The 25,849-nt window shown below is 34.6% G+C and overlaps 2 protein-coding genes across 2 annotated transcripts; one reads left to right on the top strand and one right to left on the bottom strand.

Moving 5' to 3' along the window:
* Positions 1–154: 154 nt before the first annotated feature.
* On the bottom strand, positions 155–17,065 carry LOC126777352 (collagen alpha-1(IX) chain-like). Its single transcript, XM_050500369.1, has 23 exons — positions 16,942–17,065; positions 13,229–13,287; positions 12,554–12,752; positions 9,387–9,579; positions 8,795–8,872; positions 8,330–8,416; positions 7,172–7,240; positions 6,886–6,921; positions 6,355–6,420; positions 6,141–6,203; positions 5,972–6,067; positions 5,620–5,698; positions 4,896–4,957; positions 4,236–4,335; positions 3,984–4,072; positions 3,141–3,248; positions 2,869–2,982; positions 2,631–2,747; positions 2,445–2,499; positions 1,896–1,997; positions 1,459–1,626; positions 847–909; positions 155–377 (listed from the first exon to the last, which is right to left on the bottom strand). Exons 1-23 carry the CDS (start codon positions 16,953–16,955, stop codon positions 274–276), a joined length of 2,121 nt encoding a protein of 706 aa, XP_050356326.1. The 5' UTR covers positions 16,956–17,065; the 3' UTR covers positions 155–273.
* A 2,990-nt stretch (positions 17,066–20,055) lies between these two features.
* On the top strand, positions 20,056–25,492 carry LOC126777375 (eukaryotic translation initiation factor 2 subunit 1). Its single transcript, XM_050500417.1, has 7 exons — positions 20,056–20,197; positions 20,282–20,519; positions 20,906–21,134; positions 21,835–22,067; positions 22,246–22,361; positions 23,224–23,335; positions 25,367–25,492. Exons 2-7 carry the CDS (start codon positions 20,282–20,284, stop codon positions 25,435–25,437), a joined length of 999 nt encoding a protein of 332 aa, XP_050356374.1. The 5' UTR covers positions 20,056–20,197; the 3' UTR covers positions 25,438–25,492.
* Positions 25,493–25,849: the final 357 nt, after the last annotated feature.

The raw sequence follows: 25,849 nt of genomic DNA on the forward strand, positions 1-25,849 counted from the left end.
GCGCAAGTACTCCGAATTATTATTATGAATCGCAGCGCGAGGGACACGTTATGTAGCTACTTAATACAAATACAGATCTAAAAAGTTTCAGAGAGTACAACAAAAACTTGAAATATCTTATATTTTATTTTAAAAAAAAAAAAGTCATAGCACGTAAGTAACTTAAGTACATTTATCTACAAATATATAAAGCAAGGTAACTAAAACATTGAAAAAACGAAATGACTGGAGCAAAAACATAAAACTAACTAAGATTAAGATATGAACACAATTTTATGGTCCCTTATTATTTCCAAGAGGCGAATAGGCGTAGTACCCGACATTGGGACACTCACAGCTCCCTCTCGGACCTGGTACTCCTCTTGGACCTCTTGCTCCTGTAATTTAATAAACATATATATTTTTACATATGGTGGAGGTTTGTATTGGTACCTAATAAAGCTATGGGATTGCAGTTCTGATATTGCCAACAAAATAAATATATAATATGTTAATAAGAATATATGTAGCATGGCAAAGCGATCACACTTTCCTAAAAGGTTAAACTTATCCAATAAAACATCTTCAAGAAAAGTAATGTAACAGCCTGAAAATGTACAAATGCTGGACAAAGACCTTTCTTAAGAAATTTGGCGATAATTCCACAATGCAGTTCGGGTTAGTAGATAACATATCGTATCGCACACCATTGTTATTTTATATGCGTTCAATTATGATCTCTGTTACTACTGGTTAAGAGCACAAAATCAAACAGCAGATTATTTTTACAGAAACAATTGAAATTAATGTATATTATCTAAAAAAATTATACTTATATGCAAATTAACATTTAAACAAATAACTAACCTTCTCTCCCTGGATCACCACGTTGACCAGATCTCCCTTCCGGTCCCGGTGGTCCCATCGGTCCTGGGCGTATAAAAAAGAAGTAAAAACTTTTTTTATATATATAAATAAAACACATAAATTGATGAAAGTGACATTGAAATTTCGGTCACATAAATAGGTGACATTGACTAATAGGATAGGTGGATTGAATTTTTTTTTAATGGTTTAAGTAAGTTTAAGACGGACGGGCAAATAGGCTACCTGACGTTAAGTGGTCACTACCGCCCATAGGCATCGCCGATGTAAAAAATAGTAACCATTCTTTAATGATATCTCAAAAATTTGAAAGAAACAAAAATATTACTTTCCTTATCAGTCCTAAAACTATAAGTTAAAATGATATGAACATAATAACTGTTTAGTAGTTTCAGCATGAACCGTGAAAAACAAACAAAACTTTGTACTATAAATATTAATATTTAGTTTGCAAAAGTATTTTGTTATTTTAGGCGCCCTACATACATTGCGTTTCAATAAAACCATTAAGTCGCATTATAATATATAGTGTTCTTTAGTTATTATCTTAAGTAGACTAAATTCTCAAATTGGAAAAGACTTATTAACTCGTACCTGGTAATCCACCTGGGCCTTCAGGTCCTGGTATGCCAATCCCATCTGCACCCCTCTCTCCTTTATCGCCCTTGTCTCCACTTAGGCCTTGACCACCGGGTCTTCCAGGCTCTCCCGTCTCTCCGGGATAACCACGTGGCCCCATTGGACCGGAATCGCCAGGCGTTCCTGGAAGTCAGCGAAAAAATATAATATTTTGAAAAAGTGAAAATTATAGCTTTTTTTTCTAAATATTGTAGCCACTTTTTTTGCTACAATATAAGCTATTACGTCATATATGTTCACTACTAATCTCCTTGTATTACAGTGTCGGACGGTCATTTATTTAACATAAATACTATAATAAGATAAATACTATATTTTTGATAACACAAAGATAACAAAATATACGTGTGAAACAACACAAGGTGTATTCAAGTTAAGCTCTTTCTGTTTACCTGGGTTACCAGGAGGCCCTGGTCTTCCTGGCGGTCCTCTTTTACCCACACTTGGGGCTATATTTGGTTGTACGAAAGATGCTGCCAGCTCTTTGAATCGTTCTGTTCATCATTAAAAAACACACACACAACAATCAATTTATACAGAAAATATAATGATGCTATAGAAAATCCTGACCGACTTCCCTCAAAGCTGTCATTCTGACAGGAGAATGACCAAACGGAGAAATCATAGTACTCAAGTATACAGGTGGACTCTCGATTTACTCACTCTCATGATCCAATGGGACGACAATCAGATAAGACTGAAGATAGTTCAGACGCAATGTGAACTGCTTTATGTGTTACAGGCAAGGGAGTGCTAGCACTACCCCCTACCAACATCCAAACTTTAGGCTACTAATATTTTTTTTATTCTACTAATATTAATATTTTTTTGACCGAAAAACAACTTTTTCTCAGCCCAAACCAGGATTGGTATCCAGGGATTGGGCATCTTGGGATCCAAATTACCTTACAACTAAGCAGACGAAACAGGTTTCTTCTTACCTCTGATCAGGTCTTCGCAGATATTTCTCACCTCGTTCTCTGATATAGACGGGTGCTAAAACAAAAACATATTGAAAATCAAAACGAGATTTAGGAAACGACTACGGAGCAAATGTTTCTGATGTTTAGAAAAATCATAGTTTTTAATTTAAATACCACCAGTATTATCCGTAATTAAATTATTACCTGAGCAATTATACTACTGGGTGCTGGCAACCCTGGTAGACCCCTCTGTCCTGGGACGCCTGGAACTCCGTCTATTCCATCTCGCCCCGGAAATCCTGGAAGACCGCTATCTCCTTTCTATATCCCAAAAAGTTATTTATTAAAAAGCTACATACATATTTATCTTTAAATAAATAAGACGAACATTGACATATATACTGAATATTGAAAATATCTTGAAAATATTTTATTACATTACCTGACCCTTGTCCCCTTGAGGTCCAGGTGGTCCAAGTAAACTAACAGAAGGTGATGCTGTGCTTATTCCAGATGGGCCGGGTAATCCAGGTAATCCTCTCTGTCCTTCAGGACCCTGGAAATATCAATACAAAAAAACCATCGTGTTTATGCAGTTTTTATAGTATATTATATACATATTACTGTATTAATTTTATTTATGTAGTCACTAGATATGACAATACGGTATGTTTATTAGCTGTTGTAGTGATGTTGCTTGAAAAAAATACTAACTTGCTGTCCTTCTGGACCTCTTTCGCCAGGAGATCCCTGTAGGCCTGGTAACCCTCTGCCTCCTGGAATACCAGGTACACCTGGTGGCCCTTGAACACCTGGTATACCCTAGCAAAAATAAAATGCTAAATCTAAATCGCGCAAACGTTGTATTCGCCAAGAAGGTGTACAAGAGCACCTTTCAAAAAAAAACTTTAACTTTAGTTAATATGAATGATTCAACTCACCGTAAAGCGGAGATTTTCACGTAACTCTTTAAAGGTTACAAATAACTTTAGTAGTTCTCCAACAAAATTATATAATTAAATTATTCGATTTGAATGCTGTATCTTCTTCTTTTGAATGTTAAATTTCTTATGTTAGAAAGAGAGAAACGTAGAAAACGGAGAAAAACCAATCAGTAATATTATAATGTATTTCAGATTTAAGAATTCTTATTCAAATATTAATAATATATAATCATTGATAAAATGTAATAAACTATAATGGATAAATAATTGAAATTAATTAGAAAATTAAAAAGCCGAGATGGCCCAGTGGTAAGAACGCGTGAATCTTAACCGATGATCGTGGGTTCAAACCCGGGCATGCACCACTGAATTTTCATGTGCTTAATTTGTGATTATAATTCATCTTGTGCTTTACGGTGAAGGAAAACATCGTGAGGAAACCTGCATGTGTCTAATTTCACTGAAATTCTGCCACATGTGTATTCCACCAACCCGCATTGGAGCAGCGTGGTGGAATAAGCTCCAAACCTTCTCCTCAAAAAGTGGAGAGGAGGCCTTTAGCCCAGCAGTGAGACATTCACAGGCTGTTACGGAAATTGAAATTTATTCTCACAGCAGCACCAGCCAGCCCTGGTGGTCCAATCGGACCAGGATCTCCATCGCGCCCTGGCTTACCAGGAACACCTCTCTCACCCTTTTGACCTGTATATTGCAATAACTTGATCAATAACTATATATATGCATGTATATATGAATAGGCAATGACAAAATTATAAGATATACAAAAACATGCAAAATGATATATTCCTTTAATTCACAATAATGAATGGTCGAATATCAGTTTGTTTATGTGACTTAGACTTACCATGCGTTAATGGAACATTTATGTTAGTTACTGGTCCGGGAGGGCCTACAGGGCCTGGTTCTCCACGAAGCCCCATAGGACCGGGGGGACCCGGCGAACCCTGTTTATAAAAAAATATATACAATAAAATTAGATGAACAAAATTATTTTATTTTAAAATTAAAAGTAGAAATTAAAATTGAAAATTATATAATATAAAAAATATAAATATTGTTACGCGAGACGTCATGCAACATGTCTGCTCGTCATGTATTTAAAAATTGTTGTATTTTATTCCAATTAAAAGTATTGCGAAATAGTACGATATTGTATGAAAATAAGTGTTTATTTGCTCAAAACAGTAAATGACTGTAACAATATATTTTTATGCGATTTTTATTACATTGCCGATGCTAATTTTATTATTATAAAACAATTTATTGTGTTAATATAATTATATTCTTTATATAACTAAATATATACATATAAGATATAATATGGGTCATTAGTTGTCTATTAAAAAAATATAAATAATATGTATGGAAATAAGAGCAACTATAATTTCTTGCCTTGTAGAATCTATAATACGAACCGGTCAGTAGCTTTAATTTAAGTTTAATTCTACACATACATAAAAGTTACATGAGACTAGAATAAAACATTTTAATTTTGAACGCTTACGTCTCTTCCGTCTATTCCAGGGAGTCCAGCCAAGCCAACCAGCCCTGTCTCCCCTGGATCTCCTAAAATATCAACATAATGAACCGTGTTATAATGCAGAACTAAAGAAATTGGAAAATGTATTAAAGCATACACCTTTGACATAAGTAACAATTATTATCTATGTCAAAGGTGTATATAACTGTATAAACCTGATGGTTAGTAATAACCACCACCCATAGACATTAGCGCTGTAAGAAATATTAACCATTCCTTACATCACCAATGCGCTACTAACCTCGGGAACTAAGTTATGCCTTGTGCCTGTAATTACACTAGCTTACTCACCCTTTAAACCGGAACACAACAATACGAAGTACAGCTGTTTTGTCGTTAGAATATCTGATGAGTGGGTGGTACCTACTTAGACAAGCTTGCACGATGCCCTACCACCAACTGCAGTTTCGTTTTATTATTATTTTGAATTGTAAAGAAATATTTGTATTACAAAATATACTCAATATATTTTTTAACTAAGATTTAAACGGAAAGTTAGACCAATAGTTTTATGTTGTGTATTATACACCCATTAAATAATTATATTATGTCAAGAAATATTTAAAATTATCTCTCTGAAATATATACGGATTGGGACTTTTAAGGTGAAATGCAACGGTTAAATTGGCATGTAGTATTAAATTAAAATGGTGTTTATCATTAATTATGACAGAAATAAATTTCATACCTTTAAGACCTGGAGCCCCTTTATCACCTTTTGGCCCACGTTGACCTTCAATTCCTGGAGGTCCAGGAACAACTGTCACCTAAAATATCGTTTGAATAAAAGGTAAATAAATTTTTTAATATCCCAAAGAGCTTTGTCAGTCAAGATATGGCAGAAGTATTAAATTTTCTTAAAAGTCCTTAAAGCCCTGGGCCTAATTACATTCCATCAATTTCGGGTAAGCAATAGATGGAGATAACACCATAATATAATTCATTCGTAGTTGGCTAGTCTTTGAAATTTCCTCCCTTATCCAATGATTTGTAAATATGTTTTAACTATATTTTAGGAAATATTCAATAAAATAACATACGTTATCAGCATTTCCCGCTGGTCCCCGTTCTCCTTTCTCTCCCTTAGGGCCTGGAGACCCATCTGGTCCAGGAGGCCCTTGCAAACCACGTACTCCCTATAAATTGAAATAAAACTAACTTAAAATTAATAAAATTTACAATATATAATAAGCATAGAGATAGTCTTACCGGCAATCCCGTATAACCTCTAATACCTTGTTCCCCTTTTGCCCCCGGGGGGCCTTCGGGACCCTTAAATTAAATTTTAATATTAGGTTAAATTGAAGTAAATAGCTAATAATAATCTTGCTTGCTAGATAATATTACATATATTAAACCCAGCTATTAAACTAAATTGCACTTTAAGCTATATTCTACAGATTGCAGTGATCATATTGCATACCGGCGGACATGTTTGGTTACAAGTTGGTTCCAGATATGAGTCAACATTCGGCGGCCCGATTGGAAACTGAAAAAAAAACCAATTCATTTTAATTTTTGGTGACGTCACAAAGTTCATAAATTTTACTTGCGTTTAAGTTTGAATGCAAGCCCGTCTTGATAGGTACCACCCCTCTCATCACATATTCTGCCACCAGACAGCTATAATTACTATTGTGTTCTGATTTGAAGGGTGAGTTAACCAGAGCAACTACATGCACAAGGGATGCATTGGTGATTTAAGGAATGGTTAATATTTGTTATAGCGCCAATGGCGGCTGTGACCACATTACAATTTGCCTTACCTATTTTATAAAAAAAGGTAATTTTATGCTTGTAATCTATAATTGCTATTATTATTATTATAGCAGCTTCCGATTGTCTGACATTTCATAGCCGTGTCAACGGTGAGTTACGATTTTGTTCGTACATAATATCTTTTCGGTGAATGGTACATAAAGTATTATATGGTATATAAGTTGTAAATACTTACAGGAGGTAAAGTTGCTATCAAAAATTCGGGTATTTCCTGAAAACAAACATAGTAAATTTTAAAACAAAAATTAATTAAAAATGTAACAAATAACTATCCTACTGCTGGGCAAAGGTCTCATCTCCTCTTGAGGAGTGGATTTAGAACGTATAACACTATGATGGATACACATGTCGCAAACATTGTAAAAAAACCCATGAATCATAAGAAATTTCAAACAAAGTCAAAACTACGTTTTATATTTTTTACAAAGCATCATTTCTATAAAACATTAAAAAATATTTACAATTTCTTCACAGCTTTCCTCAGTCAGGTTGTAACGGTTGCAGCTCAATGATAACCATTGGAGATCAATCTGAAAAGGCAATAATCATAACGGACAAGCTATTTCCTGCACCCAAGTGGCATCAGTTGAGTGAAATATTCTCTTATACCGCTCGCTATCACCGAACCCCTCCAAAAGTTTGAGATAATAAATAGACAAACTTCGCATATAAACTTTCCATATAATTTGATGTGTGTGAGCTAGATTAAAAGTTACTACAAGTTGTTGTTAGTTAAGCTCCCGTAAGTTGGTTTCAGTTATTCTACTCAAAAACAAGAATCGCTGTTCCGATTCAATATCATTTTTTTAAAATAGGTAAATAACCCCTTAAAGTAAAGTAAAGTAAAAGACCCACTGCTTGGTTAATGTCTCATCTCCTTGTGAGGAGAAGATTTAAAGCTTATTCTACCACGCTCCTCAATGTGGGTTAGTAGATACACATGGCAGATTATAATACGCTACATGCAGGTTGCCTCACGATGTCTGCAATGTCTTTCTTCACCGCCGAGCGCGAGATGAATTATAAAGAATTAAGCACATGTAAGTTCAATGTTGATTGTCTTGGTGGTTTTGCCTATCATCGATTAAGATTCACGCGTTCTAACGAGCCAACTCGGCTCTTCCCCTTATTAATCGAAGGTCCAAATCCATTACTACATAGGTGGATAATTTTTCTTTCATATATATAACATTTAATAAGGTCCTCCAGATCGATTTCGGACACGGCGACCAATCTCAAGAGAGATTAGCCAACTACACAAGACATATTATAGTACACAAGTGTGTGCGCAAACACAGGTGCACTTTCTATTCCGTAAATCTCATAATCCGATGGGACGGCAATCCGACCCGACCGGAAAGTCAATGTTGCAACTGAATTTGAAATCACTCCCATAAAACCAATTTAGCTGTGGTGATTACTATACAATTTTATGATTATATATATGCTTGTAAGTTAAGTTAATAGAGATTTTAACTTGACTTACAAGCATGTATATGTATATGCTTGTAAGTCAAGAATAAAGAGATTTTCATGGTAATATAATTAATTCCCATGGCCAATTTTATCGATCGATCGATAGTTATCATAATTAGTTTAGTTTTGTTGCAATCTCTTACCGGAGCTGGAGTCCCATCATCGTTGCTGACGATGGTGATATAAGTCGCGTTACTGAAGTCGTGTGGACTTATACTCTCTGGTTCCAACTAAAACATTAAGCTTAAGAATAATCTGGAAACCTACATCTAGTCTTCGAATTGTTAGCACTTCTTGGGATTAGTATGTTTTAATTACATAATTAAACGTCATGTATTGTTTTTTCTTGAATCATTACATAAATTAAGACATACTTTATTTTCCAATTTTACCTATAATTTTAAAATATGAAATAAAACAAAAATCGCTGAGTTGTTTTCGCTGGTTCCTTTCAGGTCTGAGGTGTTTATTTCCGAACCAGCGGAATATTTTTGACAAACAATAAGGAAGTTCTATTTTGAATAGATTTTTTTAATTAGACTGATTCAAGCACGTCAATCGGATTCACGCTTCGTTTTTTATTAAATAAATAATCGGACAGTTCTTACCTCAATACAGTCTACAGCAGCGTAAACGGTATCATTGGTTATGGCTACATGTATTTTATGCCACCCTGGTCTGAAAAGCTGAAAATTTTTATAATATCAGCTAAAAGAAAGTAACAGACGGTTTTGAAATTAGTAATTCAAAAGCATTTAAGCTATTTGGTTCCATCTCTGTTAAATGCTGTATCACGTGACATAGGAAATACTTTACAGCCTTTTTTATAAATAACAACATTATTTTACAATAAAGCTTTAAATAAATACAAACAAAGATTAAAAATAGTTACAGCCTTACTTATAAATATTTTTTACCGGGTGATAAGTTGAGCAATGCCGTCTTTTTTTTCGAATATCAAATCTATAATGACAGAAAGCGAGCTACCTATGTTTAACTATACAAACTAAGCAACGTTTATAAGTAAGACCGGTCTTTTAACCACTGAGCCATCACGGTTATGAAAAATAATAATCATGTTATTACTTCAATATGTTTGTTTCAATCAAAAAATTAAATTATTGTCAAACTTTCATATATATGGCGCGCAGATTACTTGTCCAAGTTTATAACTACGTTAAACAATTATTAACCTCTTACCTCTGGGGATGAAAAGAGAACTCTAGAATGCGGTACGAAAACGGCAAACTTCCTTAGATTCGGAAGTAATGTCAGGGAGAACTGAAGTGTTTGAGATCTAGCGCGGATCAAGCTCCAAGGCCGTCGGTGATTATGAGCATTGAATGTCCCTATAACGCTAAAGTATTCTGGTAGACCATTAGGAAAGACGTGCCTGAAAAAAACTTATTATTATACATTCAAATAGAACTAACTGGGTATCTAATTGACCATCTGATCGTACCGGATGGATGGACCACTTACCCTAACCCACAAGGCTATTGGTACTGAAATAAATATAAAAAAAAAATCTTTAAACCATCAATATGAGACCACTAAAACTGGGATATCATATCCCTTGTTACTATACTTGGGTCACTCAACTACCAGGAACACATGAATATTTATTCATATAGATATTAATATTGCATCTGTCGGAAGTTACACAATAGCCTTGCACTAAACTATAAAATAGTACTGCACGCGTTCAGGGAGTTATAATCTGCTGATTAAACTACACTTTGTTATATAAATATTATTTTTTTTTATTTATTAATCCTTTATTGCACACAACTTACAAACATATAAAAGAATTTAATATATAATACGAATATTTAGTATATAAACGAAAAAAAATAATTACGATCTAAACGTATGATGAAGATATTGTTTCGTTTTCTTTTAGTAATGGATAATTACACAAAAATATAAATAAAAGCAAAATCTGCTTATTATAAATCAGATTCTAATAATCCAGATCCAATAACTTTACTGCTTAAAATCGTTAAAAAGATAATTCTAAGATTAAATTCATTGAAATTGTAAAAAGTTATCCATGTTGATACAAAGAACTATTCCGTTTCCTTTTCAATATTATTATTTTATTTTTAATTTATTAATTTCTTATATTATGTACCAATATAAAAATATGCAATAGATTTGTCTGTTACTTGTTCATGAGTTTGTAACATGATAATTTCATTTGGAAACATTATTCCAGTTCACTGTTTTGCAGTAGCGGATGAAATTAGTAATTTATAACCAAGAATTTGCGTTCCGTTTCATAAAAGCCAATTATTATATATGTTTTGTTTATTTCTACATTATTAGCTCCTTACATATGAAATTAGCGTTTTGTCGTACTAACAGACCACTTTGATCTGAAATATCTCCTCTTTAGTTAAGAATTCCAAATTCAAATTTATAAATTCATTTTGCTGGTACATTTGAGTTTTGAAAACAGTCATTCATTTGTTTTTTTCTCATTATTTTTTTCTTTGGCGTCGCTTATTACCGCACAATGGAAAACATGAAATATCGGTATATTTACGAGTACGAGTTCTACCGTGGCACCAATGCTGCAGAAACAGCTCGAAGGATTAATAATGTGTACGGCGCTGGTGTCGCAAAAGAAATCACGGCACGTTTTTGGTTTTAACGTTTTCGTTCTGGAAATTTCGACCTTCAGAAATAACCCCGTGGGCGGCCGGAGACCAAAGTGAAGTGAAGAATTTAAGGCTATTGTGGAAGCGAATCGAATATAATAAATAATAAGCGAATAAAGGTGGACACTGTACGATAATCGGAAGCGCTCGTCGCAATAGCTGAACCCTGGAGACCCAGCCAAATCCTGCCCTAAACGAAAATTAAACAACCAATATTGGTCAATCGCTCTAGGAAACTGCTGCTTCACGACAACGCAAGACCACACACTGCACAACAAACAATCACTAAGTTAGATGAGCTACAATTGGAACGCCTGCGACATCCACCGTACTCCGCTGGACCTTGCTCCAACAGATTAGCATTTTTTCCGGAATTTGGACAACTTCTTACAAGGAAAAAAATTCAACTCCGATGCGGCAGTCCAAGCCTTCAAAGAGCTTATTGATTCTCACCCCCATGGTTTTTTTAGTAAAGGGATCAATGAACTACCTATGAGATGGCAAAAGTGCATAGATAACAACGGTGCATACTTTGAAAAATTAAATATATTTTACAAAAAAAATTGACTTTATATTCCTCCCGTACAAAACGCCAATTTCATATGTAAGAACCTAATATTATATTAAGTGTTATTTTTCATAGTTGACATTGTATTTGAATGATGTGAATTTGAATGATGGCACACATGTGGAAGATTTTCATTCACACATTCAAGTTTCCTCGTGTTAGTTTCCGTCACTGGCGAGCATGAGACGATTTATATGTATTATATGTAGAGATATATGTTACAAAAAAAAAAATTACTTTATATTCCTCCCGTACAAAACGCCAATTTCATATGTAGGGCCTAATATTATTGTATGGGTAACAAGGTAAAATGGCCTATCAAATCAGTATTGTGTTCTGCGGAGCTTCATTAATAATTCAATCCAGCTCCATTGCGGCACATTTTATTTTCTCCTTTAACCAATGCATTTGTTTTCATCAAATCGTATCGAAATCTTTATTTCATACTAAACGCTTCTTGATTGATAAAATCTGTCACCGATTTGACAAAAATCAAACCTGATAAGAACCGGCGTTTTGTTTACGATAGTTATTTATTATTAGAAATGTCTTGAATGCGATCGTTTCATTGCAAAGTTGAGATATCATGTATATAAAGCTATTAGTCTTATAATACCGTTCGCATATAAACGTTTTTTAATACTTGTTCGGAATTCAACGCAAAATTTTAAACGTTTTCACGGTTCTCCTGTTGTAAAAACGTATTAATTGACCCACGTAAGAGTTACTACCGCTGTTTAATCAGGTAATAGAGATAGTTTCTTGAATACTATACTTTTTTTTGTTGGTGATCAAACGAACATCTATGAACATTTACAGAACCAGGTTAACTGTCAATGCGTAGCTAGCCTTTCAGTATATAGAAATAAAGATTTTTTTTTTATATAGAATAGGAAGGCGGACGGGCATATGGGCCACCTGATGGTAAGTGGTCATCAAACGCCCTTAGACATTGGCATTGTAAGAAATGTCAACCATCGCTTACATAGCCAATGCGCCACCAACCTTGGGAACTAAGATTTTATGTCCCTTGTGCCTGTAATTACACTGGCTCACTTACCCTTCAAACCGGAACACAACAATAACAAGTACTGCTGTTTTAAAAGATCTTTTAAGAAAGGGATAATTGTACGTACCGCAAAGGCAATGTAAGGTTCGCTCCATCCCCTATTCTGTACGCTCTCTGCAGATCTTGGGAACCTTGGACGAGAGTGACGCCGGTCGTATCTGATCTGTCCAGTCGATAAACTGCTATTAAGTCCACAGTTTGAAAATCCACATCAACACCACCGATCGAGGAACATGAGGACGCGAGTGGTGACACAGATGTATTGTCTGGAATTTCAATAAATTATATCAGCATTGGAATGGCTTACACTATATACAAAAATAAGAACTGAATCTATAACGTAATATCAATTAAATTTTGTATATATAGTATAATTACATTTTATTTTGGATTTACACTACTTTCCACTCGCAGTTTCACCCGCGTGTTTAGGGGTAGGCAGATTTTAAGTACTCTATATCCTTTACTGTTTCCTTAACAACGCGTAAGCGAAATTTCATGTTGACCAGTTAACGAGGTAAATTAGAAAGCTTAACAAACAAAAAAACAAAAACGCCGTCGCATTTATAATATTAAGATTGCGTTTTAACTGGACCTTTTCGGATTCGGCTACCATTCAAACCGGATCAAAGCAGTTCAGACGATTGCTTGACAATTGAATGAGTGGGTGGTACCCAGACTTGCACAACACGCTACCAAGTACCACCCAATATATTTACAGTTTATTTGTATATATTCTTACCTATTGCACTTGCCGTCTGCAGACATGACGTGTATATGAAAAATACTATGCAGTACAACCTGAAAGATTTAAATAATTATATTAGCGGCCTTACTCATAAATGTTGCTTAGCGATTGATTAGTTGCCTGCCTGTTACAGTGTACTCCACACATCCAAAAATTCATACTCACACATATATCATTAATTTACATTAATTAGTTTTAAGATTCATTTGGAATATATTCTCTTTGTGTGTGTTTATATGGAAAAGGAGACTTCTAGCAAGGTTCTTACTACACTTTTAGCCCGCCGGCCGAGAGGGGCCGATTTCTGCTAATTTATAATCATTACGATACGTTCCCGATTCAATTCCGATCCAACTTTGAATCATCTTTATTTATTCGAATCGGAACCGAACCGATAATATGTTAACATATACCGTTATGTTAAAAACAAACGTTATTGTTAACTTTTATGGCAATAGTCGATAATTAAATTAAAGAATAGAAAAACGGAAAAAGGCAAAGATCACGCTTCGATTCGATTGCGAAAAAGTGATATTTTGTTAGTAGAATCCTCCCCAGCTGTTAGATACAAAAAGGGACGTATATATGTCCTTCTTTGAGATTCAAGCTTGATTCATACTCATTTTCGTCAATCGCTTAAATGGTTTAACCGTGAAAGCGTAATAATATTAGTATAGATGTAGGTAATAATAATAGGTTACAATTAAGTTTTTATTATTATTTTCATACAGTAACCGCCTGTTTATGTCCCACTGCTGGGCTAAGGCCACCTCACCCTTTTGAGAAGAAGGTTTGGAGCTAATTCCATCACGCTGCGCCAATGTGGGTTGGAAGAATACGCACGTGGCATAATTTCAATGAAATTAGACACATGCGGGTTTCCTCACGATGTTTTCCTTCACCGTCAAGCACGAGATGAATTATAAACTCAAATTAAGCACATGAAAATTCAGTAGTACTTGCCCGGATTTGAATCTACGATCATCGGTTAAGATTCACACGTTCTAACCACTAGGCCATCTCGGCTATTATAATAATTTCAATCATGTTTGCGTGTGTATTTCAAGTATTGTAGGTATTTTTATGAAACAGAAACAGGTCATTAGGTCCTCTGTTCTTTTCTAAATTGTCAAATGATTGGACTAAAGCGTAACAAACAAATAAACACATTCACTTTTGCATTTATAATATTAGTAAGTATGTTACAATTATTTTAAATGTAAGAATGTATCGAGAGCTAAGCTAATGATGTCTCTATTCGTATTATTGGTCAAGTGGCCATATTTTAAATTGAACCGACCTTAATGGCCCATTGAACGCATAACTGTATAATAAAAATGATATTATATATTTTTATAACTGTATCTAATAACAATTTTCTATATCTTTCTATATAAATAAAAATGTCTGTATGTTCGTCCTCTATGCGTTGCTAAGCCATTCATCCGATTTTGATGAAACTTTGGCGAGTTGTTCTAATTATGCCCTAGAATGTTCCTATCACGAAGATATCTTTGTGTTTGTCCTTCGATATTAACATTTTTGGAGACCCTTATTCTTCCAGTGCGAGACCGGGACGATATTCTAGTATACAAAGTAAAATAATAGGCAATGTACCACTTGGCATGGAGCTTATTCCACCATCTTTAATATGGGCTGGTGGAAACATGCGGCAGATCATCTCACACATGCTGGTTACGATATTTTTCTATGTCGAGTGTAAGATGACTTATTATAATAATCAATGATGCTTGTCCGAATTTGAACCCGAGCCTTTGGTTAAGATTTAAGCGTTTTATCCATTGAGCCATTTCAACTTCCAAACTTATAGTAAAAAAAAAAAAAAGAAAATGTGTTTGGTAATATTTTTTGTTTGAATATATTCAATTGATATTATCTACTATTATTTTATGTTTATAAAAGTTATAAATACGTTTAAAGTACCCGTATAAAACGGTTCTGCATTTACTTATATTCAAATCTAGTATATTAGGTACAGCATAAAAAAACAGTCTCATTATATATAAAAGTTAAAGAAGAGTAACCACTACTACGATAATAGGTATATAATTCTTTATTTTATATATAGTTACAATGCGATCCTTAATTATTGGGTTTGTGTCTTTGTTACAAATCAAATCTCTATTGCCAAACGAAAAAAAGTTTTTATTACTATAGTAATGTTTATTGTATGAACAATTCCTCGTCAAAATAAACAATGATTTTAACTCTTCATTTCTCATATACATTCATTTAAATGAAACCTTTTAAATTCCCTTAACACAAAAGCAATAAATTTTCTATCATTCTAGTCAATATGTTACAAACAATCAATCCGAATCAATGCGACCTCGCGCCTCAATTCAGCAGGTCATCAAATCTCGATACCGTGGGGTTAACAATTAATTGACCTTCAAGAAACCATTAAATTTGTCCCACTTCTATAGACAAGAATCAGGTGAAGATCTAGGATCTAGGAGAAAATTGGACTGAGATTTCGACCTAAAAGTTTTTTTTTTCTTTTCAATTGTCGAAGATGAGAGTTAATCAGTGTAACTATCTTATGTAAATGTTTAGCTTCTGAACCGACTAGTATTTAATTTTGTAAATGTCTTAATTATAATTTAAGTTTAGAAAAACTCATTATTGCGAAAAGGAAAATTTACGTTATTAATTTTAAAAAAAACCATCGAAAATATAATATTATTCAAGGATTTGAAACACTAAAATTCGTCGTCCTCGTGTGAAATAAGTAATTTATGCAAAACTGTACGCTTAAACGGAAAATCACGAAATTTCGTGTATCTATTCGCAAAACTAGATCATGACTTCAGTTTAATCACGGATTAGACATTCGAAAATTAACAATTACTCTACTAGAAATAAAGACGTAAAAATATATGCCACCTACGTAGTATTAACATTTAACTTATTTATTTGCAAACTGATTCTATAGTTAGCAATAATATTATATATAATTATGTAATTAAATCAGCTTAATATCTTACGTCATAAGCTTATCATTTTCATATAATATCATTACAAAATAGCTAAACGTAAAATATAAAAAAATAAATAGCTCCTAATACTTAATTAATATAATAATTTTAAATTTTAGCACAATTTAAAATTATAATGATAGCACAGCTTTACTTTATTTTTTTTATATGAATCTTAATAAAAATTGATAATAATATGTTTCAAATTATAATGCTTCAAAATGAATAAATCGATTGATTTTTTAATTAATATTTTTTAAATACATTTTTTTTAAAAAGAACTTCTTAATAAATGGAATATCCTATATAAAAAATAAAAAATATGTGTATATAAGAAATTTTTAGTTAGTAATAAATTATACTGCACTTTATAAACAAAATAATGAACTATTAAAATTGTGATTTAATATCTAAATAAAATACAAAAAAAAATATATTAAAAATCACATAGTTCAAATATTATAATAAAGTATTACTAGTAGCCTCTTGTCATCTCATCATATTTTTTTATTTAAAAACGCTGAAGTCATCGCTTTGGTTTTGTGTTACGCGTTTTAATTAGAATTTTACAACTTCTGTGGTTATTGAACCAATTAACCGAATATTCGGCAGTTCAATTTGGCAACAAAAATCACTACTTATTTAAGTTTAATATAGGTACTTTTTTTAAATATCACAATATTTCTGACTGGCACTAAAAAAACTTACCTAAAAATATCCATAATATTTGAATGAAAGGAACAAAATTTAAATGTGGAAGGCGATATTTTTTTAAATTAAGAACACATTTTAGTATATGGCATCACCATTATAGGCCACGTCGTGTACTGGTATGCTCAATAGACGCAAGCTAATCAACAAACTGAGATTTGTTGACGCACAATGATATATATCAATTAATTTTTCTGACAGGCTTTTTAATGCTTGTATCTACACTGGACTTAAAGAGCATCAGCGAAACTGTTATATTATGCGTCACACTCGCACGCTAACTCGCGTCCATAGAAATTATTATTAAGTTTCCTTAACAATATTTTTTTTTTGTATTTTTGTTGTTGTTGTTTGAATTTTTTTATAGATAGGCACAGAGTACCATACTTAAGTTTCAAATTTTATTTTTGCCTAATTATATCGGGTCCCTGGATTTAACAAATGGGTAATAATTGTAGGTACATCTTTAATCGGTCGTTTTTAAGTAACAAGTTAAATTCATTTCAATACATTTTTATATAAATACGACTCAGAAATTTAGGAAACGGTTTTTATATGGTCACTATAAACATTTTACTACTCGTAAGCAAACAATGTCGTGTCTTGAATTTAGTAACTGTAGGTATTCTGTAAGAGCAAACTCGAAACTCTGCGCAGAAAACGGTTCTAAAATGTCAGAGGCGATATGCGACATAATAAATAATTATAACATTTCAAGAATACGCGCATCAAAATAGTATATGAACATTTCGCGTATGGTTAACGTAGTGAGTTACAGAAAAGTACTGCTGGACCGTAATCTAAACAAACATAGAGAAATTAGTTCATTTTGTTCTTAGAATATGTGACTAACAAAATGATACAACGCATCACAATTGAGCGTAATCTTGATCCGTATGAAGGGATTTAATTACACTTTTAATTACAATGGCATGTTTATTTATTTTATAAAGTTTGATCTCTAGAACTATTCTGTGGGGCCAGACTTGAAACTCACCATTCTATTGTGAAATATATGAAAGTGTTTTTTTTTATTACAGGCTCTCCTCTTCCACGGTCCATGGATACACGCGGGGCGAGTATCACCGTCCACGGGACGGTGATCAAGGTGCAGGCCCAGATGAAATACCTGGGCCTGATCCTGGACGGGCGATGGAGATTCGGGCAGCATTTCGTGCAATTCGGCCCGAAGCTCGTCAATGCCGCCGCCGCCTTAGACCGCCTCCTACCCAACGTGGGAGGACCGGGATCGCTATGCCGCCGCCTCTATGCCGGTGTAGTGAGGTCGATGGCACTGTACTGTACGGTGCCCCGATATGGGTGGACGCACTCACCGCACAAAACCGGGCCCTCCTGCGGAAGCCGCAGAAGGTCATAGCGGTGAGGGCGATCAGTGGATATCGTACGGTGTCCTGGACAGCGGCGACCCTCCTCGCGGGCGACCCGCCCTGGGAACTCCAGGCGGAGGTGCTCGCGGAGGTGTACCACTTCCGGGCCGAGGCGAGGGAACGCGGCGACCGTCCAGAGTCAGCGGAGGTCGGGCGGATCAGGGCTCTAGCCCAGCAGGCCCTGATCACCCGAAGGGAGCAGGACCTGGGGTCCCCCACGGCGGGCCTGGCGACAGTGGAGGCGGTACGTCCCCACTTGAATCGCTGGGTTAAAAGAAAACGAGGCACGCTCTCGTTCAGACCGACGCAGGTGCTTACCGGACATGGCTGTTTCGGTAAGTATCTGCACGAGAAAGCGCGGCGGGAGGTGTCACCTTCCTGCCACGAGTGTGGTGCGCCATTCGACACGGCGCATCACACCCTGACGGAGTGTGCCGCGTGGGGACCCCAAAGGCATTCCCTGGCGGCGGTTGTTGAAGGAGATCTCTTTTTGCCGAGCATCGTGCTCGAAATGCGATGCTCGGAAGCGAGGGGTGCTGGTCGGAGATGGTCTCCTTCTGCGATAGTGTGATGTCACAGAAGGAGGCTGCGGAGCGGGCGCGGGAAGAAGATGCCGCTGCAGACTCGATCCGCCGGAAAAGACCGGGGAGAAGAAAAAGGCGCTATGCGCACCTTCTCCCCCCGCCACAATAGGCGCCGCCGGGACTAAGGTGGGTTCACAGTACCCTGGGAACCCTCCCTAGAGAATGGAGGCCCGAATAGGTGGGCCGGCCGTCAGAGCGCCACGGTAGCATGCGAAAGCGATCTCGTGGCGCTCCTCGTTAAGACGGAAAGGGTACCGCTGATTTTTTAGTGGGTATTCCGAAGTTCGGGGCGCATTCGGCGCCACAAGTCACATTTCATTCTGCGCACAATACATACATCTTTCACCCACATTCATTCTGTATTGCTTATGGCAATATTGAAATTGCTACAAATTTACTTTATTTTTTAGTATACGCATTGAAACAAAAGAATTAAAATATTTTCTTTTTATATTTCGCTTTAAAAATGTGAACACCATAATGGTTTTCTGTCTTTAATTTCTTAGAAAAATCAAGAAAGACATTTATAATAATAATACAAACATTGCAAATTGGTTTTAATTCAAGTAAACGAGGAATGTCTTCCGGAAATATTACATTGTGAAGTACAGAAACAGAACAGCGCATACTTCAAAAGAATTCAATTACAGATCTAGATAAAGGCAATAAACAAACGTTAATTAAACATACATTCTTGTCTTGTCCTACCGTTCATAACTATTAACATGCCACATCCATCCCTCTAATATAATAACTTCAAATTGAATAAGACTATTTATTGCTAAACTGCGTACATATCATCCAGTAAATAAGGTTTATTTTCTTCATTTTTTAAAACGGCATTTAGCTATTTCGATAAGTCTAATTGATTATTATTATAATTGTATTTTATTTTTGTCATTGCGATTTTATTTATAATTAAAATTTTGTTTTATTTTTTTCTCGCCTTATTAAGACATTATATTCTCTAGAGTCCGTTTTATTAATTATTGGAATTGTATAAATTTATTACAATATTGTATAATAATATTATTTTACATAACTAAAATTATAAAAACAATATCGTTTAATAATAAACAAAGTATGTTACGAATCGTAATGTAATGCTTGTATAATCTATTCAAAATTTTGTCTATTGCCAAGTGCTAACACTACTATCTTGTCAAGTTGTCAACTCAATTTGACTTTGTTGAGGTTCAACGTGAACAAATAAAATTGCATCATTATTAAGAAAAAAACTCTTATAATTTCATAAAAAAGAAGTTTAGGCCATACTTAAACGTTAGTATTTCAAATGTGTTCAACACAAATATTGTTATAAAGTAAAATTTTTGCTACATATAGGTTATAATTTTCTAACTTCAGATGCCGTTGTCGTGTCGATTTTATCAAGAAAAATATCCCGAAGTGGAAGATGTAGTAATGGTTAATGTGAGGTCCATCGCTGAAATGGGTGCCTATGTACATTTACTTGAATATAATAATATAGAGGGTATGATATTGCTCTCTGAATTGTCGAGAAGGCGTATAAGATCTATCAACAAGTTAATTCGTGTAGGAAAGACAGAACCGGTCGTGGTTATCAGAGTAGACAAAGAAAAAGGTAGAAAACACTATTACTTATGTATTACAATTCATACTTTTGTAAAAAACTTATGTGCATATGACACTGGCCACTGTAGTACAGCAAGTTCTCTACAGAACAAAACTCAAGTACTTTCTTTAGTCTTGCATAATTTGCACTAGTTATACTTAAAATATTCTACCTATGTTGACTTCAAAACAATTATGATGTGTGTTGAAGAAAAACTTCATCAAATTACTTTTAACTTTCATGTCATATATTGTTATAAAAAAAATCAGTATTTTAAATGTATTTGTTTTATGAAAGCACCAAAGTAATAAATTAAACTGCTGACATGAAATATATCTTTTTAAATTAAAAAATAATTTCAATTTTTAAGATAATATTACTATTAACATTTCCAGGTTACATAGATTTATCAAAGCGTCGTGTATCTGCAGAAGACATAGACAAATGCACAGAGAGATATGCTAAGGCTAAAGCGGTCAACTCAATCCTCCGACACGTTGCTGAGCTACTTCATTACCAGAGTTCAGAACAGCTGGAAGAATTATACAAGCAGACGGCATGGCTCTTTGAAGAGAAATATAAGAAAAAGGCATCGGCTTATGACTTCTTCAAACAAGCTGCAGTGTGAGTTCCTTATTCAAGATTATTATTTTGATGTAAAGAAGTATGATAATTCTTAAATTATGACAAAGAACCAATTTTAAAAAGAAAGTATTAAGGAATAGTTATTACTATTAATTTATTACTAACAATAACAAATTGAAAATATATATAAATGTTTCACTATTCAGTAACAGCCACCTATTCCGTTAGTTATTTATATTAGTGCTCTATATAGAATAATGTAAAAATAAGTAAGTGGTCAAGTGCAGTCAGTGCAAGCCTAGTGTTCAATGGTATCAGTTGCTCAAAATGATTTACAAAATTAAAAGGTACTAATATTACCTTTGACAAATTTCTATTTCGGCAAATAATGAGGCAATGATATCCACCACTCTATTTAACCTTGCTATTGTATGTATGTTGCGTCTCACGTCACAAATTCTGTATCCCGAAGGAATTTTAAGAAAGGATTTTGGTTTTAAATGACAGTTTAAATTTTTAAAATGACTTCGACGGTTAAGAGGTAATTCTCAAGAAAAAATTTTCAGTTATGAGGGTTATTTTCAGGTCTAAGTATAAGTCAAAGAATGTCAGCAAACATGCTAGCTTTTGTGGTAATCTTACAAATATTGTCGAAGTCTATTAATCTCAAACAGATACATCAAGGACAATTTTCTGTATATAAGACACAGATTTTTTAATGAAACATTAAAATTTTCAGTGACCCTTCAGTCCTTAATGAGTGTGGTCTCGACGAGAAAACGAAAGAAGTTCTATTAGCGAACATTAAGAGAAAACTCACCTCACAAGCTGTTAAAATCCGCGCTGATATTGAATGTGCTTGTTACGGATATGAAGGCATTGATGCTGTCAAAGCTGCGTTAAAATCTGGACTCGCTTTATCCACAGCTGAGATGCCGATTAAAATAAACCTTATTGCTCCGCCTTTGTATGGTAAGCTTTATTATAAAATACTAGCAAAAACCTACCAGATATTTTGTCCTGTCTGGATATGTATAAATGTAAAGTGGTATTAGAAGTGATTTCCGTGAAAAAAGACACATGTGTACCAATATTAAATGTATTTTAATAATACTAAAGTTACAATGTAATTTTTTAAATTAATTTTCAGTAATGACTACTTCAACGCCCGAAAAGACAGACGGTCTCAAAGCATTGCAAGATGCCATCGATAAAATACAAGAGACAATCACCACGGCCGGTGGTGTTTTCAATGTACAAATGGCTGTAAGTATTAAAAGTACTATTGTATTATATCACTGGTATTTGTTTAATTTAAAAAAAGTGAAGTCATAGCCTGGATGTGGGACATTTCTGGATAGTTTTAACTCAATGTGAAAGCAAAGCATATAAACAATGACAGTTTTACACGTCGGTGGCATTGTTGAGACGAGGAGATTGTGGAAAAAAATTTTACAACATTTTGTATTAAATATCATATTTTAGTAAAAAGAACTACCATATTCTTAAGTTATCATAATTTAAAATGTATTTGCAACAAGAAAAAATAATTATATAAATTGATTCTTTTTTATTATAGAATGGGTAGGCGGACGAGCATGTGGGTCACCTGATGGTATGTGGTCACCAACGCCCATAGACATTGGCATTGTAAGAAATGTTAATCATCGCTTACATCGCCAATGCGCCACCAACCTTGGGAACTAAGATGTTCCTTGTGCCTGTAATTACACTGACTCACTCACCCTTCAAACCGGAACACAACAATACCGGAACAGCATTGCTGTTTTGCAGTAGAGTATTTGATCAGTGGCTGGTACCAACCCAGACGAGCTTGCACAAAGCTCTACCAACGGTATTATTCTAGTGTATTATAGTAATGTCTGTTGTAGATAGAAAAAGTATAAAAATGTGATCACGCACCAAGACTTTGCTGGCTTTCGGCGCGCCCTTAACTATTTTATACATACGTACTTTGTTTTATATAGTTAATATTTAGCAATATTTACGTTTAACTATTATTACGTATAACATTACTTACTAGAAATGCATAATATACATATTTTCATATAATATTTGTTTAAGTAAATAAAAAATAGTTTACTGTAATATATAATTATTCAAACAGCCGAAGGTTGTTACGGCCACGGACGAGGCGGAACTTGCGAGACAAATGGAGCGCGCTGAAGCTGAGAACGCTGAAGTGGCCGGAGACTCCGCGGAGGAGAATGAAGACCAAGGTTGGAATCATACTAATTTATAGTCATATCAAAGACTCACTACCCACAGATTAAAAAATCAAATCCCTATAAATAGACAACAAAACTAACAAATTGGTCAGAAATTATCATGACTAGATTGTACCAGGATTGTTATAGAACAGCAAAATCGATTTCATTACAAGAAGATGTATCTATACTAATATTATAAATGCGAAAATAACTCGTAACTGTCGGTTACGATTTCAAAGCTAAACGCCTGAATCGATTTTGATAAAATTTAGTACGAAGCAAGGTTGAACCCCAAGAACGGACTTAGACAACTTATTTTACGCAATAATGTAACACGCGGGGTGTTTTTGATGTCATTGGTCTGTGTTGACTGATACTACTTAAATCATCGATTTATTAATTACAAATGTTTTAATTTATATATTTGAATTACCATAAAAATGTTCACAAAATGATCTTGATAGTAATAATATTAATACTGTTTGTTTATATTGATAATTTTCATATATTATGCAAATGACCTAATGACTAGACCACATTAATCTTAACCCGAGATTGGGGGTCCAAACTTGGAATCAAACCTGAACAGAATTTTCATGTGCTTTATTTGTATTTTTTAAATCGTCTCGTGCTCGCCAGTGACGGAAACTAACACGAGGAAACTTGAATGTGTGAATGAAAATCTTCCACATGTGTGCCAACCCGGTCCGGGTTCACATCATTCAAATTCAATGTCGACTATGAAATATAACACTTAATATAATATTAGGTTCTTACATATGAAATTGGCGTTTTGTACGGGAGGAATATAAAGTCAATTTTTTTTTGTAAAATATATTTAATTAATCAAATTATGCACCGTTGTTATCTATGCACTTTTGCCATCTCATAGGCAATTCATTGATCCCTTTACTAAAAAAACCATGGGGGCGAGAATAAATAAACTCTTTGAAGGCGGTTTGGACTGCCACATCGGAGTTGAATTTTTTTCCTTGTAAGAAGTTGTCCAAATTCCGGAAAAAATGCTAATCTGTTGGAGCAAGGTCCGGTGGAGTACGGTGGATGTCGCAGACATTCCAATTGTAGCTCATCTAACTTAGTGATTGTTTGTTGTGCAGTGTGTGGCTTTGCGTTGTCGTGAAGCAGCAGTGGCCTAGAGCGATTAACCAGTCTCGGTTGTTTAGCAGCTAGTTCTTCCTTCATTGTTTTCAGTTGCTGACGATAGATATCTGCCGTAATCGTTTGGCCACATTTTAGAAAACTGTAGTGAACGACACCGGCGCTAGTCCACCAAACACTCACAAGTAACTTTTTCTGAGTCAATTTTCGCTTAGGGCAGGATTTGGCTGGGTCTCCAGGGTTCAGCCATGGCGACGAGCGTTTCCGATTATCGTACAATATCCACTTTTCATCACAAGTAATGATTTGATTTAAAATCCCTTCATTATTGTGTCGGTTGAGCAAAGTAACACAGCAGTCGACGCATGTTTGCAAGTTCGTTTCACTCAATTCATGAGGTACCCATCGTTTAAGTTTTTTTACTTTCCCGATTGGCTTCAAGTGGATTAATACAGTTTTATCACTTACCCCGAAGCCTGCAGCTATCTCTGAAGTGCTTTGTGATGGATCCGCTTCCACAATAGCCTTCAATTCTTCATTTTCCACTTTGGTCTCCGGCCGTCCATGGGGTTGGTTCTGAAGGTCGAAATTTCCAGAACGAAAACGTTAAAACCAAAAACGTACCGTGCTTTCTTTTGCGACACCAGCGCCGTACACATCACTCGTAAATATACCGATATTACATGTTTTCCATTGTGCGGTAATAAACGACGCCAAAGAAAAAAATAATAAGGAAAAAACAAATGAATGTTAAACTGTTTTCAAAACTCAAATGTACCAGCTAAATGAATTTATAAATTTGAATTTGGAATTCTTAACCAAAGAGGAGATATTTCAGACCAAAGTGGTCAGTTAGTACGACAAAACGCTAATTTCATATGTAAAGACCTAATATTTAAAATTCGTTTCCTGTGTTATCAGGTATGGGTGACGCTGGAATGGATGAAGAACCGCAACAGAACGGCGCCTCCGACGAAGACGATGACAACTGATCATATTTGTACCATATGACTTCAATATAAATATATATACAACACTTTTATACTATATGTGTCGTTTCATTCAACACTAGTTGCTCCGTGCGATTTCACTCGCTATAAACGTTAACGCTCAAGCACCGTGGATAATGTTAGTTATTCATTTCAATGCATTGAATTTAGAATTATACCTCAAAAACAAAACAAGTCTTTAATCGAAATTATTAAATCGACTGACAATAGGCATGCGTCCGATATATCAAAACGAATTCAAAATCCGATTTCAAACACAAATCGATTCGTGTCGATTTCGCAAACTAAAAATACAATTTTAAAAATCGACCTAGCCGAATGAAACGCCAACGAACCACTAAAAGATCGATACCACTAAAAGATTTCGAACGACAAATAAAATCACTGGATATCA

The sequence above is a fragment of the Nymphalis io genome, chromosome 22, assembly GCF_905147045.1.
Source record: "Nymphalis io chromosome 22, ilAglIoxx1.1, whole genome shotgun sequence".
In the NCBI taxonomy this organism is placed as follows: Eukaryota; Metazoa; Arthropoda; class Insecta; order Lepidoptera; family Nymphalidae; genus Nymphalis; species Nymphalis io.

Bases quoted from the DNA above. Each gene is read 5' to 3' on its own strand.
- LOC126777352 (XM_050500369.1), bottom strand. The intron at 6,204-6,354 runs GTATGCAATATG...ATTTAATTTAAG, and splicing joins GTAACCAAACATGTCCGCCG to GGTCCCGAAGGCCCCCCGGG. The intron at 378-846 runs GTTAGTTATTTG...ATTAAATTACAG, and splicing joins TGGTGATCCAGGGAGAGAAG to GAGCAAGAGGTCCAAGAGGA.
- LOC126777375 (XM_050500417.1), top strand. From the start codon at position 20,282: ATGCCGTTGTCGTGTCGATTTTATCAAGAAAAATATCCCGAAGTGGAA. The intron at 21,135-21,834 runs GTGAGTTCCTTA...TAAAATTTTCAG, and splicing joins TTCTTCAAACAAGCTGCAGT to TGACCCTTCAGTCCTTAATG. The intron at 22,068-22,245 runs GTAAGCTTTATT...ATTAATTTTCAG, and splicing joins TATTGCTCCGCCTTTGTATG to TAATGACTACTTCAACGCCC.